This window comes from Plecotus auritus (genome assembly GCF_963455305.1).
Source record: "Plecotus auritus genome assembly, chromosome: 6".
NCBI classification, from domain to species: Eukaryota; Metazoa; Chordata; class Mammalia; order Chiroptera; family Vespertilionidae; genus Plecotus; species Plecotus auritus.
In genome coordinates this window covers 18,682,014-18,697,485 of record NC_137773.1, presented here as the reverse complement: position 1 = coordinate 18,697,485, position 15,472 = coordinate 18,682,014, and the positions used below count along the sequence as shown (strand labels likewise).

The following is a 15,472-nucleotide window of genomic DNA, read 5'->3' as shown; positions in this document are numbered from 1 at the left end:
ACATATGTACAGTCTTGCGCCACATAATGATGTTTTAGTCAACGATGGACTGGAGATATAATGGCGGTTCCATAAGGACCATAATTGCCTAGTGACACTATAGCCATTATAAAGTCATAGTGCAATGCATTACTCACGTTTGTGGTGATGCTGGTGTAAACAAACCTACTGCACTGTAGGTTGTTTAAAGTATAGCACATACAATCACATGCAGTACATAATACTTGATAATGATATCAAATGGCTGTTACTGGTTTATGTATTTACTATACTTTTTATTATTACTTCAAAGTGTACTCTTTCTACTTATAATGTGCTTGATTTAATCTCGTGTTTTGTATAGTAATGTGCTATACAGGTTTGTAGCCTAGGCTGTACCATATAGCCTAGTAGATGTGTAGTAGTAGTAGGCTATACCATCTAGGTTTGTGTACATGAACCTGATGTTCACAAAATGATGAAATTGCTTAATGATGCATGAATGTCTCCCCTGTTGTTAAGCAGCATGACCTGGACAGGAAAGATTTATACCAATCTCAGGAAAATGGTTACTTCTAGAGAAGGGATGAGGACAGAATTGGGGAAGAGCAATTCAACTAAATCTTAAATATTATACTTAACAAACAACCACAACAACTGGGACATATGGAGAGCTTTTGGGGTGGCTGGGAAATTCTGTCTCTTCATATATGGAGCTAAAGGGAGTTCTTCTTTTAATAATCCATTAAGCAGTTCATTTGTCTTACGTTGTCTTCTCTATTTGTGTTAAAGTAACAAAGGAGCTTACAAAAGTAAAGTTTAAAAAAAAGATCAGTGGCGTACATTGATAAAAGTTAACATTTGTTAAGTATAGGTGGTAGGTGCACTGATGTTTGTTAAGCTAGTATACATATATTTCTGTATGTTTCACACGTTTAATTACTGTAAAGGTTTTATGCTAGAGCTGTTAAGTAGATTAATTTCATGGTATGTCCAACTATTACTTCAACTGTAGGGTTATACAGACCTGTAGAAATGGTGTGACTTGAGCAGCTCCACAGCTTCATACACTTTGTGAATAGAAAGTAGGTGAGAGGCAGCCTTGACATACTGATCCTGAAAACACAACTGTTTGGCAAAAGCTTCCACAGCCCACAGCCACACATGGTAGCCAGCTTAAAAAAAAAAAAAAAAAAAAAAAGTGGTCAAATAAGAAGCAAGTTTAAGGAAAAAAAAGAAAAGCATGTACATATGGGTTGAAAATACCTTTTTAGTTACTGTATTAAGCAGAACATTTAGATAATTCAATCGCCACTATAGATCATTTGCTTCACCTACTCCTCCCTACACCCATGTAAACTGTTTCTTTGATTATGTAATAACACAAAACTAAAAAGGTACCAAAAGTACAGAAGTCAGGGTAGTGGTTACTCTTGTTGGGGTGTGTGGATACTGATGGAAATGGAGCACGAGAGAAGGGTGCAAGTAATGTTATGTTTCTGAATGGGTGCTGGTTACAAGGGTGTATTCAGTTTGTGAAATCCATGATACACTTATGTACTCTCTGTGTATGTGTGTGGGAGTGTGTGCATCTATCTAAATATATAAGAGCCTAGGCAACCGGCTGACTGGCCAGTAGCTATGATGCACACTGACCACCAGGGGGCAGACGCTCAACGCAGGAGCTGCCCAGTGACAGCAACTTTGCAGAGTGCCCTCTCGCACCCCACAACCCCTCAGGGGATGTCAGACTGCTGGTTTTGGCCTGATCCCTGCAGGCCAGGCCGAGGAACCCCACCGGTGCATGAATCTGTGTACTGGGCCTCTAGTATTGAATAAAAAGCTAAAAAGCTGGGCATGGCATAAAAGGTTTCCTTGTTATCCTAGCATCTTCCCAACCATATCATCCAATCCTTTCCTCAGAGATAATCATTATTACTAGTTTCTTTTGAAACCTTTGGAAATATAGTCTATGAATACACAACCATACATCTATACTAATAAAAGCTTATGTGGTTGTCATGCCTTCACGACGTGAGGCCCTCACACTGTAACAGTCCATCACCAGGAGGCTGGTGTGTAGCAGCTGCATGTGGGTGGGTGGGGCTGCGTGTGCGGCGAGGTGCACGTGGTGGGCGGGGACGTGACACTGCGTACGCAGAGCCACGGAGGCGGGTCCCGGCAGCTCCGTGCAGTGTGGAGGTGGGACCCCTGACTCTGGCCTACCTCTTTGGGGCAATCCATCAAGGAGCCCCAGATGGGTGGGCGGGGCCTACCTCTTTGGGGAGATCGATCGTGGGGCTCCCACACTGTGAGAGGGCACAGGCCAGGCTGGGGAACACCCCCCCGACAAGTGCATGAATTTCATGCACCGGGCCTCTAGTGTATAAATGTAAATGACAAGAGTATTAAATATGCTTTTGCGCATCTACACCTCGCTTCTTTTCACTTTCTATATTCTGGAATTCTGTTCCATATTAGAATGCATGGAGCTGCCTCATTCTTTTGGTATCTGTAGGAGTTTCTACTGTATAGATGTAACCAGTCTCTCACTGATGGACACAGGTTGTTGTGATCTTTTGCTATTACAAATAATGCTGCAACAATAGTCCATGAATATGTATCACGTTGTGCATGTGCATACAGTTCAATTCTTACAATTAGAACGGCTGAGTTGAGGGGGATGTGCATTTTAAATTTATTAGAAATGGTGAAATTATCCTTTAAGACACTATCCATCTTTAGTGGGCATCCTAGAGAGGATAGAACTTTAGTTGAAAAGAACATACCCACTGGTGCCATAGCCACGAGATTGTCTGTCAGCTCCCCTCTTTCCACTGCAGTCTGGAGAACACCTTTTAGGTCTCCTTTCCAAAGCATAAGCTGGTGATATAACTCAGGGTGGCCATTTTCCAAATGACCCTTTCCTATATGGAAGAGAGATAATGTTTGGAAGCTGTTTCAGCAACACCTGTCTACACTAACTTCTACAAAAAGAAGAAAGGCAGGATAAAAGAGCAACAAACTCCTAGAATACGAAGTCACTAGCTAATGGGGAAGTCACCTCCCAGAGTGTTCACAATGGGGCCAGAAGCCCACTCAGTCACTTGTCCACCCATTCACCTTTACTCAGTCACTCAGTGAGCACTGTATGTTATGTTTAGGGTCTTATGACAGATGCAAGGGATCTGTAAGTATGCAAATTGGGGAGCCCAAAACCTAGTTAGCTGGCATGTAAAACCAACCATTCAAGGCCCCAGGATGGTAGCCATAAAAGAGGTGTGTGCAAAGCATTAGGGAATCATAAAGCTGGAGGGGACTGTGTTGACTAAATGTGCCTCACCTTCAACCTCCATCATTCTGTACAGGGTAGCCCTGTCTGTGAAGAGTCCCAGGTGAAATCTTTCCTCAAGATCAGCAGACACATCCTCATTTAGCTCTGCTAATTCAAAAAGACAAAGAAAAAAAAAATCAGATGAAGTGATTACACAGGTTACTGTTTTCTGCCTAAATACTTCCGAATGTTATGCCCAGACCCTGAGAAAGAGTCCTATGCCCTTGTTTACCCTAACAGAGACAAAAGTAGCAAAATAGGAAAATATATACAGTTTGTTAAACTTAGCTTGGGCCAATCCAATGAGACAATTTAGTTTATAGATTGCTCAGAGAAAGATTGGGGGGCGGGGAGGAGGAGGAAGTAATGTAAAAAGCCAACCCAAAATTTAATATGTATTTAAATGCAGTAAAAACAAAAAAACTATCAAGTGAAGAAATGCCCTTCATGATCACCATGATCTACCATAAAGGAATTCAGTATTCATTCTCTGTTTTTAAAAAAGTCAACTTGAGTAATTTCCCAATAAGGGAAATAATGTAAAACTATATGGTTAAGCCCTAGCTAGTTTGGCTTAGTGGACAGTTTGTCCCGGGTTTGATTCCAGTCAAGGGCACATGCCCGGGTTGTGAGCTCTATCCCCTATAGGGGGTGTGCAGGAGGCAGCCGATCAATGATTCTCTCTCATCATTGATGTTTCAATCTCTCCTTCCTTCCTCTCTGAAATCAATAAAAATATATTAAAAACAATCAAAATAAAACAAACTATATGGTTAATTGTGTAAGTTATAAGAAATCATCAAAGTTCCAAAATGGGGGCTATGTATATAATAAGAGCATAAAATAAGAGCATAGAAGGAGACAAAATGATAGTAATGTGGCCTTGGGGAGAAATGGAGGAGTGGGTGTTAGAGATGGGAGCCAGATTTATTTTCTTTTTATACTGTGCATTCCTTTTTAACATGTAAAATTAAAAACATACAACTGCTGCAATATCAAAATAACAGGCATTAGATGAAGGCTTTGGAAAATTAAAACCAAAAAATATTCTGTAAAAAAGGTCCATTAATTTTTCTTTTTCTTTTTTTTTTTAAAATATATTTTTATTAATTTTTTACAGAGAGGAAGAGAGAGGAGAGGGATAGAGAGCTAGAAACATCGATGAGAGAGAAACATCGATCAGCTGCCTCCTGCACACCTCCTACTGGGGTTGTGCCCGCAACCATGGTACGTGCCCTTGACCGGAATCGAACCCAGGACCTTTCAGTCCGCAGGCCGACGCTCTATCCACTGAGCCAAACCGGTTTCGGCCATTAATTTTTCTTAAAGGAACTGCCATATTGTGATATTTCCAATAAGCAAATAATTTTGTTTCTACATGAAGATGCTGTTCATTCATGCTGAGATATTTATTTCATTTTTATTTTTTAAAAATATATTTTATTGATATTTCACAGAGAGGAAGGGAGAGGGATAGAGAGTTATACACATCATTGAGAGAGAAACATCGATCAGTTGCCTCCTGCACACCTCCCACTGAGGATGTGCCCACAACCAAGGTATATGCCCTTGACTGGAATCAAACCTGGGACCTTTCAGTCCACAGGCCGATGCTCTATCCACTGAGCCAAACCGGTTTCGGCCATGCTGAGATATTTAAACCATCATACCAATTCTAGCACACAGATGGCTGGTAACAATCCTATATAATAAAAGGCTAATATGCAAATCGACCGAACTGCAGAACAACTGGTCGCTATGACACACACACTGACCACCAGGGGGCAGGCGCTCAATGCAGGAGCTGCCCCCTGGTGGTCAGTGCACTCCCACAGGGGGAGTGCCGCTCAGCCAGAAGCTGGGCTCATAGCTGGCGAGTGCAGAGGCAGTGGTGGGAGCCCCTCCCGCCTCTGTAGCAGCGCTAAAGATGTCTGACTGTGGGCTTAGGCTCGCTCCCCGTGGGCTTAGGCTCGCTTAGCTGTCAGTTGGACATCCCCCGAGGGCTCCTGGACTGCGAGAGGACATAGGCTGAGCTGAGGATCCCCCCACTCTGTGCATGAATTTCATGCACCAGGCCTCTAGTTTGGTTTATAACAATAAAAGCAGAGCACTGGGGAGTGTTGACAGTGGTTAGGATTAGGGTTAAGGTTAGGGTGAAGAAAGGGAGCTTGGCAATGGGGTATGGGGAGGGAAGAATGGAAAAGAATATAGAAATACAATTTTGGATATTTGTTTACACATTCATTCAACAAATAAGTGCCTCTCTGTGCCAGTTCCCAGAGGACTACGGATGGGCCAAGGAAGTGTATTTTTGTACCTTTGAAGTGTTTTGCAGTCGCTAGTACCAAACAGTCCTGATGAAGCTCCTCTTTGGACCTGTGGTCCAGGCTTGTACTCAGTGGAAGCATGGAACGGGCTTTTCGCTTCTTGATTACTAAGGCTTCTGAAAAGTAATAGAAGTACAGACTGTCTGAAGAACAGCAGATCAGAAACACAAACCGAATGCCCACTTGTGTGAATGTAACCTACTGGAGGATACCACTGGGCAAAGAAAGTCCCTACTATTATAAAGAAGCTTTCAAATTACATTAGCTCGAGGCAATGTTCACAGCACACACAAACATGACCCAGTGAACATGTGTGAAGAAATATCAACTGCAAAACGACACTTCATCAAGTACTAAAAAATGTTTTAAAAAGTATGACCCTTCCTGGCTGGTGTGGCTCAGTTGGTTGGAGTGTCATCCCGTGTACCAAAGGGTGATTGGGTTTGATTCCAAGTCATTGCATGCGGGAGGGAGGCAACTGATGGATGTTTCTCTCTCTCTCTCTCTCTCTCTCAAATCAATAATCAATCAATAAATAAGCATGACTCAAGATTGAGATATAATTAAATAACACTTGTAAGTATTTAAAACTTAAAAACAACAACTAAAACCCCACACTTTTGAATTTTCAGTTGCATGTAACATTTGATTGAGGACATTTTAACAAAGTATTTTAATTAGTAAATACCAACCTGGCTTGTCCTTAGGTGGTTCCTTTTTCAGTAAAGTGACTTTATTATTAACGATGACTCTTGGCTTTTCTAAGCCTAAGGAAACTGGAGGGCATATTACTGGTTCTCTAGAAACTACATCAAGAAAAAAAGTTTGGATGAGAACAATGCACAATCTAGTTCTTTTTGAAAATTAAGAACTATACCAGGCTTAACAGTGCAATTTTCTCTATTACCCAAAATGTGAGATCAAATACTCTGGAAAGGCAGCATGGGTGGTTTCCCTTTCTCAGCTCACACACTGTGTTCCAGAATTTTCTAAGTTTGTTGCTTACAACTTTGACTAATTAATCTAAGGAAAAGTTATATAAGCTTGTAGCTTCCACAACTTTACAACCATAAGCTCAAAAGTTCCCAAACTTTGCTCAGGTGACAAAGGATATTACATATTTAGATAACAAAGTACTAACTGCATATTTAACTATACAAATAAGGAACAACTTTACTAATAGAAAAGATTCAGGGTATGTGATATGGAGTCACAATCCTGAGCCTACCACAACCATGAATTTAAAACAAGCTGCTGATCTACAGGGGTAAAGGATGTTTCTTGTGCAGTAATTTTGCAATAAAAAGGTATTTTGATGGACCTAAAAAAATAAATCCATTATGCTTTTAGCTCTTTATTTATCCAAACCACAGGTCCAACAGCCACGCCTTGGGATGGAGAGGGTCAGGGGTGACTTTGTACCATATATTTTAGCCACTTTAATGCTTTCACATCAAAATACTGTTTTAGAGTTAAACATGATTCGCAGCTTCTATTTATATTGTCATTTAGTCATTCATTTCAACAGGTAACAGGCTCCAGAGCTTGAAGGTAAATATATAAAAGAATTAAAGGGCCAAAATGATATTCATTGACCTTTTCCCCGTCAATATCTGTGGTAGACTGCTTTGTTAGAAATTAGTGATGGAACCCAGAAAAACAGTTTGTAAGAAATCTGAGAGCTGTCACTATAACTTAACAGACTGAAAGAACTTCATCATCATTCATAATTTTCTTAGGAAAACACCACCAGGTGGAAACAAGTTCCCAGAGTGGTGGTAGCTTCCAGGTCAGGCATTTGTAACCAACAGTGGTGTCTTTCAATAAATGGATGACGATATCAAATTATTAGAACTTTTCCCATGTGAGTTTCTATGTAAATACTCCCGGGCTCTGCTCTGTCCCACAGGCGTACCTGCCCAAGCTGGGGAGAAGTTTCTCTACAGAACTTCGCTATTTCCACACCAATCATCCACTAAACCCCCTCTAACACTTCAAAGGTGTTGGAGGCTTAAAGGACCCTTTGACAAACCTAATGTGGTTTTCAAGGGCACCATAAATACTACCCAACCTAAGGAGCTGGGAAACCATGTAGGTCACAGGCAGAGAAGTTTCTGGTCACGACTCTTTAGTCCTAGAGAGTGGGTGACATGGGACTCCGGCACATACCTACGGAGGCGACACCACAGGGTAACTCTGGCTCCCGGGCTTCCTCCTCTCCCTCCTGGTCGGACACGCTGCCATTCTCAACAGGCCCCACGCTCTCCCTTATGCTCTCTTCTTCATTCCCATCATACAACTCCTGCTTTACGGACACTCTCGAGGTGAGCTTTTTCTTCTTTTTGGGCTTTGGCTTAGGTTGAGAGAGCCTTTTTTTCTCTAATTCAATACTTTTCTTGCCTAGAGGAATAGCAGAAAAAGCAAAAGTGAAAAAAGGATACACTAAAATTATATTGTTGGTTAAAAGCACTCTAAATCATCTCCAAACCCTCATTACTCTTTTTGGGTAGCATTCTTATCCTTTCCCTTCCTTCACAATGAATTTTTAGTTACATTATCCAAATGTTAACCTTTTGGGATGTAATTAAATCAGAAATACTATGGTCCATTAACCCTGAATACTTTAGTGTGTGTATCCTACAACCGTGGACGTTCTCCTACATCATCACAGCACAACTACTCAAATCAGGAAATTAACACTGATACGCTCCTACTGTCTACGCCGCACCTTTCATTCAGGTTTCATTAGTTTTACCAAGAAGGTCTCTTACAGCAAAAGGCATCACACACTGTACTTGCTTGTTATGTCTCTAGTTTCCTTCAGCTTGGAACAGGCTCAGATTTCTTCTGACTTCAAACTATTTTTTAAAGGCTTTTTATTTTTTGAAATATATTTTTATTGATTTCAGAGAGGAAGGGAGAGGGAGAGATAGAAACATCAATAATGAGAGAGACTCACTGATCGGCTGCCTCCTGCACACCCCTTACTGGGGACGGAGCCCGGAACCTGGGCACGTGCCCTGACTGAATTGAAACATGACCTCCAGTATTTAGAAATCAAGACCTGGGTGCCAGGAATACTTGTGACTATTTGGGTGCTGTCCTCAGGCTCCCCAGGGCTGCCTTCCTTGCATAGGCTCCAGCACCCTGCCATACCGTTGCAGCTGCCGCGTGTGAATGTCTTCCTCGCTTGCCCCTGATCAACTCAGTTACTGAGGAAGGGAGGTGGGGAAGAAGGTGAGCATTTCTGGGCTCCAAGTTCTCACTGACCTTGGGGAGGCCGGGAATGTTCTTGCATTGAAACGAGCCATTTGTACACACAGAAGTCATCTGCCCCTGAGTAGATGCAGTCTGGATCCAAGGGGGACCAAGCCACGCAAAGCAGCCGACCTCGATGTCCTCGGAAATTGCATAGAGGCTCTTCCTGGAGAGCATCCCACACCTAAAGCCAAAAGTCACATGACAGAATAGGCAATGTCTAGTTATTCTATTGTTCTGGGGGATAAGAAAAATAGTATTTTAAAGATCTGTACATACTTATTTCCTCTTGTGATTTGTAATTTCCTCTTAAGGGTTCAATTTCAGAGAGTGCTATTTCCTGTGGGGGTGATTTTGAGTAAGCTTCTAAAGGTGGCCTACGGATTTCACCATCCTGGAATAGTACTGTATATTATTTATAAAGAGAATTCTAACTCAGCCCACCCTGCACGTGTGTGCATACTTGGGGTTCTAATTTCTCACAGGTGATTCTTTTGTCCCCAAGTACCTGGGCAACTGATCAGTGTCCTACCTGCTTCTTTAAAAATTTATTTCAGAGAGGAAGGGAGAGGGAGAGAGAAACAGAAACATCAGTGATGAGAGAGAATCACTAATAGGCTTCCTTCTGCACACCCCCTACTGTCTCAACACGGAGACAGACATCCACCCCAGATATTGCCCTCCAGTTCCCAAGGTCTGTTTTGGTTCTGATACCTGAAACTCCTACCTCATAGTTCAGGCTTGGCAGCTCATCTTTACTTTTTACAACTTGGAGATTTCTGACTTATCATTTTATTATTAAAAATTGTTTTCACATAAATTTATAAGTCCATCATACTGACAGTGATAAGTTAGAATGAAATCTTAAAATTAGAATTTAACTAGTTTCTATTAATACTTTCGTTTTCATCTAAATCAGTGGTTCTCAACCTTACTAATGCCGCAACCCTTTAATACAGTTCCTCATGTTGTGGTGACCCCCACCCATAAAATTATTTTCGTTACTACTTCATAACTGTAATTTTGCTACTGTTATGAATCGTAATGTAAATATCTGTGTTTTCCGATGGTCTTAAGCTCTATAGCAACGGTTGTCAACCTGTTGGTCGCCTTAGACCATCGGAAAACACAGATATTTACATTACGATTCATAACAGTAGCAAAATTACAGTTATAAAGTAGCAACGAAAATAATTTTATGGTTGGGGGTCACCACAACATGAGGAACTGTATTAAAGGGTTGCGGCATTAGAAAGGTTGAGAACCACTGATCTAAATAAAAAACAACAATCCAATCAAAGCCTGACAAGGGCCTGGAATAAAACTAAGATGCCTCCTAGAACTCAGAAAATCCCTTTCTGTAGAAGATAACAGTGAGGGAAGGGGGACGCACACAACTGGGGAAAAGAGGAAAGTTAGAGTATACAGTGAGGAACCCACTCCCAGAGACACAACAGTACCTGAGCTGTACCATCATAGGAAGCAGATACCAGCCTTCCGTCATGGTGTGGGCTCCACGCCAGACTGGTAATCTTGGCAGTGTGCCCTGAGAGGGTCCGGTAGGGCTCTGTAATGGTCACTGGAGATTCAGGATTGCTCTCTACAAGATGAGGGGAAAATGAGGATAACAAAAGCTACCTCACAGGGTTGTGAGAGTTGGATGCAGTGAAACATGTGAATGGGATGTGCGTTGTGTGTAAAATACTCAAACACTACAGGAAGAGGGTATAAACTGGAACAGTCTTTTTGGAGAGCCACTTGGCCAATAACCAATCTTTAAAAAAATCTGGAGAAGCTCTGGCCACTATGGCTCAATAGTTAAAGCATCAGCCTGAGACTGAAGGGTGGCGGGTTCAATCCCTGGCCCCAGTTGGGAGGCAACCAATTGATGTGTCTCTCACATTGATGTTTCTCTTGCATGCACGCTCTCTCTCCTCTACCTCCTTCCCTTCCACTCTCTCTAAAAATTAATGGGAAAAATATCCTCCCGTGAGGATTAACAAAACAAAAAATCTGGAGAAAACATTCAGCAAACTGGTAACACTGATTATTATTGAGGGATGAGATTATGGGAGGAACTTTACTTTCTTAGTTACCATATATGTCATATTTGAAATTTTTCTTATTTTAAATAAGATGAATGTATTACTTTTGAAAACAGAAAAAAATAAGAATAACATTTATTTTAATAGTAAAAAGTAAAACGGTATAGAGACTGGAATGGAAAGTAGCTAAACAGAGGATCGCACCCCAGTATAGAAGAAACCAAAGTTACCTATGACTGCCTTCAGGTTGTGCACATAAATGACGGCATTGTTGGACCCGGAGGCCATCAGATAGCTCAGCTCTGGCTGGCTGCCATGCTCATGATGCCAGCTAATGGTATTCACAAGCTTGTGATGCTGCTGGATGGTGCAGATCAGTTTCAAGTTGGGAATCTGAAATATTTCTATTGATCTGAAATAATAAACACATCAAGATATGAAAGATGGACAATAAATGTACAATTAACGCAAACAGGTATCTCCTTCACTCCCTCAGTCAGGGAAAGGTGAAGTGGAATAGGATAACCCTATCTATCACTCTCTTAAAACCAGGGACAAAAGGTTGTCTCTCAAACAAATATTTCAGCTTTAAAAAAATCCCCAAACTCTTTGAAAAGTGTTTGTCAGGCTCTTGTAATAGACAGTGCTAGAGAGAAGCTAAAAGAAGAACGAATGAACCAATGGCTGAATTAGGATTGTTACTCTCAACAACATGGAAAGGGCATGGTGAGACCTAAAGAGGACTTATGCCTGGGCTTCATTTTAAAAAATGAAGGGAAATTTAGGCAGTTCAGTGCAGGAGATGAGCATTTTGCAAAGTATCAAACAGCCAAACACTGAGTAGGCAAACACTCCTTGGAATGAAAATATCCAACTTTGCAATTTTCAAAGATGCAGAGAGCTCCTGGATCATTCACAGACACCAAAGATAAATCAGAATATCAAATACAACCGGACTTCCCCAGCTAACATTACAGATGGCATCAGCCAGCTTGCAATCAAATATATGTGCAGTTACAAAGTGTTGTTATTGTTTTTTTTTTAAAGAAACAAACACATACCCATCTTCATTGCCAAGAGCCATGATTTTGCCATCTGCTTTCCAGCTGATCTCTGTGTGTACAGGTAGTTTGTACTAGAAAGCAAAATAAACCAATCTTGACTAAAAACATTGTTCTTCTCTGCATAGCTTACAAACCAATGATGACAGCACTAGAGAAAAAAATCCCTAGAGTTTAAAAATCTTCCAATTATACAATAGCCATTCTTGTAAATAATCTACATAATAACCAAAGAATTACTAAGAGCGAATGTTCTAATTATAATTTCTTAATTGGGACAAAAAGAGGCCAGTAAACACTAAATGTCTACAATGTCTAACCTTGTGAAATGAGCTTCATTAAAATAATTTTATCCCACAATGAAGAATGAAACATATCTGCTGGCTTTGACAACATAGGGGTCATGGTCTCCTTAACAAAAACCATACACCCTGCCCTTGCTTTCTTCCTATCCCTTTTGTTTCTTTTCATGTTGGTCCCCAAGGCTGCCTGGACCCTCTTCTTATCTCTTTAGACCACCTCATACATGCCCACAGCTGCTTTTTTTTTTCTTTTTATATATTTTTAAATGAATTTTTTTAGAGGAGAGGGATAGAGAGATAGAAACATTGATGAGAGAAGAACATCATCGATCCGCTGCCTCCCACACACCCCCTACTGGGGATCGAGTCCACAACCTGCACATGTGCCCTAAATACGAAGTGAACCAGTGACCTCAACCACTGAGCCACACGGGCCAGGCACCCACAGCTTTTTCAGCAACCATTCCTGTAAAGGGATTCTAAATTTCTATTTGCAGCCAAAACTCCTTGTATGAGCTTCTGATCCATACACTCAACTGCTACAAAACCCAAAGCTCACTGGGAACAGGAATCTGGTCTCTGTAATCACTGTTGAATGTTAATGTTCAGATAATATACAGAAGACAATGGAGGAATGTAGTCAATAAAAATAATTCAGTTTATGATTAAATGTTGTTTTTATGCTAGCCATACAAGAATAATGAGCAACAATAAAAAATGCTCATTTAAAAGAATAAGGAAATCTTAGCATTTATGATTTCACTTCAAAAGATAGTTCTGGCATACAGATATACTGATAAGGTATAAAGCAAATGTGATTAAATGCAGGAATCTGGGTCAAAGATAATGGAATTATTTTTGCAGCTTTTTAATAAATCTATAATTACTTCATTAAAAAATTAAAAACAAATGACAATTCCATCTTGAGCAAAATACCCCGCAGCCACATGTGGATGCCGTATTACCAAGTTATTTTTACCAAGGCCTCAGTCTGGAGGAACTGGCTGGCTGGAAAAGAATGCTCTATAACCAAGATCTGAAAGTTTACGATAAATCACCAATGCAACTGAGATAAGTTGTTAAGTTCTTTGCTTTACTCAAGGATAAAGAATTCTACGATACATGTTATAACTTATTAATTCACTGAGTTTTTATTTTTTATTTTTTATATTTTATTGATTTTTTACAGAGAGGAAGGGAGAAGGGATAGAGTTAGAAACATCGATCAGCTGCCTCCTGCACACCCCCCACTGGGGATGTGCCCGCAACCAAGGTACATGCCCTTGACCAGAATCGAACCTGGGACCCTTCAGTCCGCAGGCCGACGCTCTATCCACTGAGCCAAACTGGTTTCTGCTTCACTGAGTTTTTAAAGAACATCTAAGAAGTCTGAGCATAATGGATATCTCTAATAATGGCATTTATTATGAAAGATGGAAAATCAAGATACAGAGATCAAGAGAAGACTTTAAATCGTAAGAACTTACTTTGATTGAATTGGTGTCCCTGATGAGTTTGTTTATGTCAAAAGCCTCTCCATTAAGCTTCCAGGGGTTATGCTGTAAGACAAGCCCCTCCCCTCCACAGCTGTATAAAGTGAGGGAAGGTCTGTCTCCTTCTCCTCCTATATGAGACAAGAAAGCTTATCAGTTTTGCATTCTACCAGCCAAAGCACCACCATATCATACTATCAATTGTTTTAATACAGTGTAATAAAGCCACAGTTCTTTGCGTCTGAACCTAGTTGTTGGGAGTAAAAGTAACAACGGCATACTAATAATTCTACATTAATATCTATAATGTAACATATTTGTTTTAAACATTCTTCTGTCATTCAAAATGGTATGGGGTGCCAAAGCTGGAATCAGAAAACATGTTCTCAAAGTTTTTGAATTTTTATGTTTTCTTTCAAAAATAAGTACTCCACCCTGGGCATTTAAATATATGGAGCTGCAGGACTTTCTATGACTAATTATAAGGAGATTTCCTTAGTGTTACAGCAATCCTCTTGTTGATTTTTAAGACGCAAACAGTAGTTGTGATGGCTTTCTGTAAGGGCAAGTTTTACTCTCACCACTGTTAGAACTCTGCCTGGCACAAATCAAGGATCCAGTAAACATGTGTTGAGTGAATGAATGAAAGATGATTGCAATGCTGTTTGAGTTCTGATGATTTACACTATTCTCTCTATGTAATGCAGTTACTATGGAAATTTACAGATGTTTCATTATAGAAAAACCAAAGATTTTTGCTGAGCACTCATTTTGAAAGATATTCCGAAGGAACTATCACTTTAGGAATAAGAAAAAGATAGACGAGAGAAACGAAGATGGCGGCATAGGTAAACACCTAAACTGCTGTCTCGCACAACAATTTAAAAACTACTACTAAAAGACAAAAGGGACATCATCCAGAACCACAGGAAGGCTGGCTGAGTGGAACTTCTACAACTAGAAGGAAAGAGGAAAGCACACTGAGACTCAGAGGAGCTGCATGAGTCAGAGGTACTGAGACGCGCATGCGGAGACTGGCAACTGAGTGCGCGCTGGCTTTCTCAAGTGGGAGGGAGACAAAAGCTCCCGACTGCGCTGAACTCCAGTTCTGGGCGAGGCTCTGGGGACCTAGACTCATAAGGGGTGAAACTGGACTGTCAGGAAAGAGAAAAGCACACTGAGACTCAGAGGGACTGTGGAAGGCAGAGGTACCAAGGCGCGCACATGCGGAGAGGGCGGGCAACTGAGTACACGTCTGGCTTTCTCAAGTGGGAGGGAGACAAAAGCTCCCGACTGCACTGAATTCCAGTTCCGGGTGAGACTCTGGGGACCCAGACTCATTTGGGGAGAAACTGGACTGTCTGGCAGCGGGTGGAACTCAAGGGCGGCTTTCTCTCAGAGGTGCTTGCAGCGATTACCATGGGACACTGAGACACAGGGGCCTATTAGGGGAGGGCTGGTGGGAAAACAATGCTGTCTGCTCTGCCCTGAGACTCGGCCCCATCCAAGCTAAGCACAGAGGCTTTTGCAAGCCTTGTCTCATAAGGGTGTCTCCAGCACAGAAGTTGTCCCAGTGTAGACACAGCTGATCCTCACAGCCATTTGGCCTGGAGGTCAATTCCTCCCAGTGACACCAACAACAATCAAGGCTTAACTACAAGACTGTGCACACA

General features: G+C 41.2%; 1 protein-coding gene across 4 annotated transcripts in view; it reads right to left on the bottom strand.

The window, feature by feature from the left end:
- Positions 1-15,472, bottom strand: part of GEMIN5 (gem nuclear organelle associated protein 5) — a 43,218-nt gene that overhangs the window by 10,808 nt on the left and 16,938 nt on the right. For 2 of the 4 annotated variants that reach the window (XM_080676241.1, XM_080676243.1), the window contains exons 11-21: positions 13,794-13,930; positions 12,005-12,078; positions 11,174-11,355; positions 10,359-10,498; positions 8,911-9,082; positions 7,810-8,040; positions 6,333-6,446; positions 5,631-5,756; positions 3,323-3,418; positions 2,769-2,906; positions 1,007-1,154 (exon numbers count right to left, since the gene is read on the bottom strand). In XM_080676241.1, coding sequence (XP_080532367.1) covers positions 1,007-1,154; positions 2,769-2,906; positions 3,323-3,418; positions 5,631-5,756; positions 6,333-6,446; positions 7,810-8,040; positions 8,911-9,082; positions 10,359-10,498; positions 11,174-11,355; positions 12,005-12,078; positions 13,794-13,930 — 1,558 coding nt within the window. Of the gene's footprint in view, positions 1-1,006; positions 1,155-2,768; positions 2,907-3,322; positions 3,422-5,630; positions 5,757-6,332; positions 6,447-7,809; positions 8,041-8,910; positions 9,083-10,358; positions 10,499-11,173; positions 11,356-12,004; positions 12,079-13,793; positions 13,931-15,472 lie in introns of all 4 variants that reach the window. The other 2 variants (XM_080676240.1, XM_080676242.1) reach the window with 1 other exon arrangement.